General features: G+C 34.6%; 1 protein-coding gene across 1 annotated transcript; it reads right to left on the reverse strand.

Moving 5' to 3' along the window:
* Window positions 1-1,619: 1,619 nt before the first annotated feature.
* LOC104229707 (protein FAR-RED IMPAIRED RESPONSE 1-like) lies at window positions 1,620-2,691 on the reverse strand. Its single transcript, XM_009782396.2, has 3 exons — window positions 2,676-2,691; window positions 2,336-2,606; window positions 1,620-2,259 (listed from the first exon to the last, which is right to left on the reverse strand). Exons 1-3 carry the CDS (start codon window positions 2,689-2,691, stop codon window positions 1,620-1,622), a joined length of 927 nt encoding a protein of 308 aa, XP_009780698.2.
* Window positions 2,692-4,620: the final 1,929 nt, after the last annotated feature.

A 4,620-nucleotide genomic window follows, 5' to 3' on the forward strand; every position in this document is an offset into this window, starting at 1 on the left:
CGTTTATACAAAACAAGAAAAATTTCTTCAAAATCAAAAAGTTCTGGACCAAATAAAACAACAATGCAATTAGGCCTATTGGGAACTCCAAGTTTCAACAATATTCTTTATTATAGTTCCAAGTCTGATTCGCCATTGAGATCAAACAAGCTTGATTGCGATTGTGTGGCGTCAATTTGCTGCAATTAAAATCAAACAAACACTATAAGAAAAGATGATATGTTTAAGTAATAATCAAATGTAGTTGCAAAATTATACCTCATTCACACCTAGGGAACCATCATGCTCAATGTTTGCACATTTGCCTTGCACATTACCCCTACCCCTGCGTCCACCACTTCTACCGGCACCTCTACCACCACGATTGCCACTACCACTTCCACCAATCTTGCCACCACCCCTGCCACCCCTTATAACACCAGTTCTTGCGCCATTACTAGATCCAAATACACCATGCGGCTGTGAACTTGTAAAGTAGTATTCAATTCTTCCTCTATATCGATTCAAATGTGGCCAGCCATGTGAATTAGTGTACTGGGGATCTCGTAGAGTTGTGCCTTCAGTTTCATCTGAGTCATCTTGGTCGGGGTTTGGCACGATCATTTCGTCATCTCAGTTTTGAAGATCATGCACTATCTTCTTCAAATTATGCTTAAAATATTAAACCTACACGTTAGTGCCCAGTGCTATATCGCAAGCCATGTCAAAATACTTAAACATGCTCCTGTATGTCTTGTACTCAAGAGTCATGTTCGGGTAACCAACTTGATGGAACCGATTCAAGTGTGGCCTAATAACATTGCTTCTCCACCTTGTCAGTATATACCTTTCATCAATTTTATCAATCTTATTGTGTGACAATTTCTTGAGTATATGGCAACAAAGTATCCCTCTAGACCCGAACCATTTGCAACTGATACTAAAATAATTATTGATAGGTATATATTCAACAGTGTACTCAACTGGATTTCCATCATTTTTTCTAAAACTGAATAATCATTAACGATGAATTTCTCAACACTAGGGACAACTTGATGATCGTCAGGGCTGTTGACTTCACAATGATACAATTTCCTTAGCTGTGTATTGAAAAATTCATACATTGTATGTGTATAACACTGAATTGCCTGCTCTTCCCACTTGAACATTGACTCAACCACAATTTGAAAGCCCTTTGACCTGTATTCCGCTTCCAACTCTGTCTCATGTTTAGCTCTTATAGATAACTCATACCGGTGAAAAAACATCCTAAGAGTGCTTTGACGGATAATATATCCATCAAAGAACGCATGCATCCCCTCACTTCTTTGCGTAAATAGCATACCAGTCCAAAAATACACATCAAGGTGCACTGGAACCCATTTTTCCTTCTCAGAGTAAAGCTTGTTGAACCAATTCCTTGTATGCAAATTATATCTTGCAATATATTCTGTCCAATTTCTCTCAAAAACTTCAACAGTAATGCTATCAAGGACCATGGATTTAAATTTTTCACGTGCAATTTTAGAAGGACGAACACCACTTAAGTAAAAAGACAACTTTGAAAATATATGCCAAATACAATACCTATGTATTGTATTTGGCATCACTTCAGCAATGGCTACCTTAATGCTCTCACACTAATCAGTTATGATCGCATCTGGATGAACATTTCCCATGGCCTCAAGCCAAGTTCTAAAAACCAATTTATAGTTATTGATATCTTCATGAGACATGAGAGCATATCCCAGTAAGATGGACTGTCTATGGTGATTGATGCCAACAAATGTAGCACATTTCATATTATATCGATTCACAAGGTATGTCGTATCAAAGCATATCGTATCATGGAATTGCTCATACGCTGTCTTATAGTGTGAATGCACCCATACCACATTTCGCAGCCTACCAATATTATCAATGTCTATTGAATAGAAAAATTCCCTATCCTTTACCTGCATTCCACAAAAAAAGTTGAGCAACGACTGTGCATCCCCTTCTTGCATTTCAAAATTCCTACTCTTCAAAATAAAATTTCTACAATCCTTTGGAGTGCAACCCAAATTTTGCAGTCCACCACGTTGAACCTCAGCAAGTCTAATATTTTTGGAGGGTTTAATGCTAGATTGATTGTAAGCTACAAGATCCCTCTTCAAAGAATCACAAACGGACCTATGTCCAGCCATCAGGCGCGATATGGATGGGATCAAATCATGATTGTGATCGTGAACTACCTTAGAGATGCGCCAACAACCAGAATCATCCAAAACAGTAGCGAGCCTAGCTTTACAAGTGTTACTCTTGGTGGTAAACTTGTTTGCGAATCCTAGCCCTATCACAACAGTAAGTTATGTACCTGGCAGTGTCACCACCCTTCTTGTTGGAATTTCTTTTGACGACGGAGAATCCTTTCAGTCGTGCATGTTCTTTGTAGAATACAAACAAAGAATCTTTATCTCTAAATCGCATTCCAGAGATTGGACCTACAACCACATCCTCTTCAGTAAATTCATTCTCCATTTCCCGATCAACATCACATAACTCTAACTCATTTCCTAAAACCTGCTCCTCATCATCGTTAGCTTCTCCGTGATATTCTCCATCCGGTTCTTCATCATCATCATCATCTAAGTTCACAACATTGTTAAAACTCTCTTGAGAATCAACATCGACTTATTCGTATTCATTCAACAAACTATCATCCGATGCCATCCCTAAATATTTGTACAACTCGTCCCTAACTCGATCAAACTTATTATCTTGGTTGATATTCATGATTGTCGTATTTGTGTTATGTTCATTTGGGTTCATATTTTGTTGCACCACCAAATTTTCTTGGTTTGAATCCATTTTTAAATAAGGAGAAAATGTCCGCTTGACTTGGTTTGATAAGGAGGAAGTATACTAAATTGTATACCGTATTTGTTTTTAAGAAAGGAAGAAAATACAATAATTTGTATATACACTAAATCGTATAATTTGTATACACATAAATACAATGGAAATACAAATATAATGCAAAAGGCTCTTTAGCTACCAACATTTAATTTTCACATATTTCAAGGCTTGGGATTTAATTTTGTGTTTTGGAGGGAAAAATATATGCTAATTAGTTAGGGGGTCTTTGATGTCTTTTCACGCGTGTGGTTGGCTCACAACAATTGGGCTGTTTAGCATCACCCGTAGGGGTGTTCATGGTTCGGTTTGGATCGATTTTTCCCTAAAAAGAAACCAAACCAAGTAAGTCGGCTTTTCAAATATTAGAACCAAACCAAACCAATTAAGTCAGTTTTTTCTCGATTCGATTTATGTCGGTTTTTCGATTTTTTCGGTTATTTCTCGATTTTTCTTAAATATAAGACATACACTACCAAACACACATTTCGGCGACCACATTTTCAACATAACACTATCAAATCAATTGCCCTTTGAGAAATCTATTATTTACCAAGATATATTGATGATAATTGAATCAAATAGTGATGAATAATTTAAGGACTCAATTAAAAATATATTATTTTTAACATGAAATAGATTCTTACACTTAACAAAAGAAAACTACCAATTAAACTAGAATGTAAAGGTAAAGAACTGTACTAAAAGTGCAAACGATTAATATTTAGTATAAAATTTTTAAAACTTTGTATAAAAGTATACATATATATAGGTGTAATAATAAATTTAAAATATCTACTCCTATATTCGGTTTGGTTCATTTTTTTTAATTAAAATCAAACCAAACCAAATTTGATCGATTTTTAAATTTCAAAACCAAAACCAAACCAAACAAAAAGGTATCAATTTTCTTGATCGGTTTAGTTTGATTTTCGGTTTGGTTCGGATTTTTGGATTTATATGAACACCCCTAATCACCCTATATGCCAGTCATGATCTACCTAAACTCTTAACTTTGACTCCTAAACTACGCCTCTTGGGAACCAGCATTTATAATTCTTGAAGCAAAAGATTCTACTAGTAAATAGTCAGTAATGAGAAGACTTTGTTGGAAATTTTGCATTGACAATCAATTGTTGGCATGTATGATATCAACCTACTTTCAAGATCCAACCATTGCTTACATCTTTTGTTATCAATGTATTCGATGATGTATCAATATAATAAATTAATGATTGAGTCATGAACTCGCCAAAATATCGCCAGTGTACAGTGCTTAATTTTTCTTAACTAGTCTTCCTTAATTAATCATAAGTCAATGTCGTTTCAAGGTTCTTAAATGCTATCAAGTAGTAGGTGAGAGATTTTCGATCTCATACTAGTATTTATAAAATAATAAAAAATAATAATAGAGAGGAGGAAGGAAAAACTAGAACCTCAAATTTCTTTGATGGGGGTATGAGGATATTCTGAGTTCAATTTTCGTAAATAATTTCAACCATTTCATAATTTAGATTCTCCTGTAATAGTGACGTTGGAACCAACTTTTAGTATGTATGGCCAAGCAGGCTTCTTTTAAGTCAAAAGTGATAAATTTTTTTTTTGGCAAAAAGAACTTTTTTTCAAAATTAAGGTGTTTGGCAAACTCTTAGAATGAAAAAAAAAAATAACTTTTGAGTAGAAGCAAAAGTAATTTCTCAAAAGTAGAAAAAAATAGTTTTTTGAATTTTTTTGAAAAATACTTTT

This window comes from Nicotiana sylvestris, chromosome 10 (assembly GCF_000393655.2).
Source record: "Nicotiana sylvestris chromosome 10, ASM39365v2, whole genome shotgun sequence".
In the NCBI taxonomy this organism is placed as follows: Eukaryota; Viridiplantae; Streptophyta; class Magnoliopsida; order Solanales; family Solanaceae; genus Nicotiana; species Nicotiana sylvestris.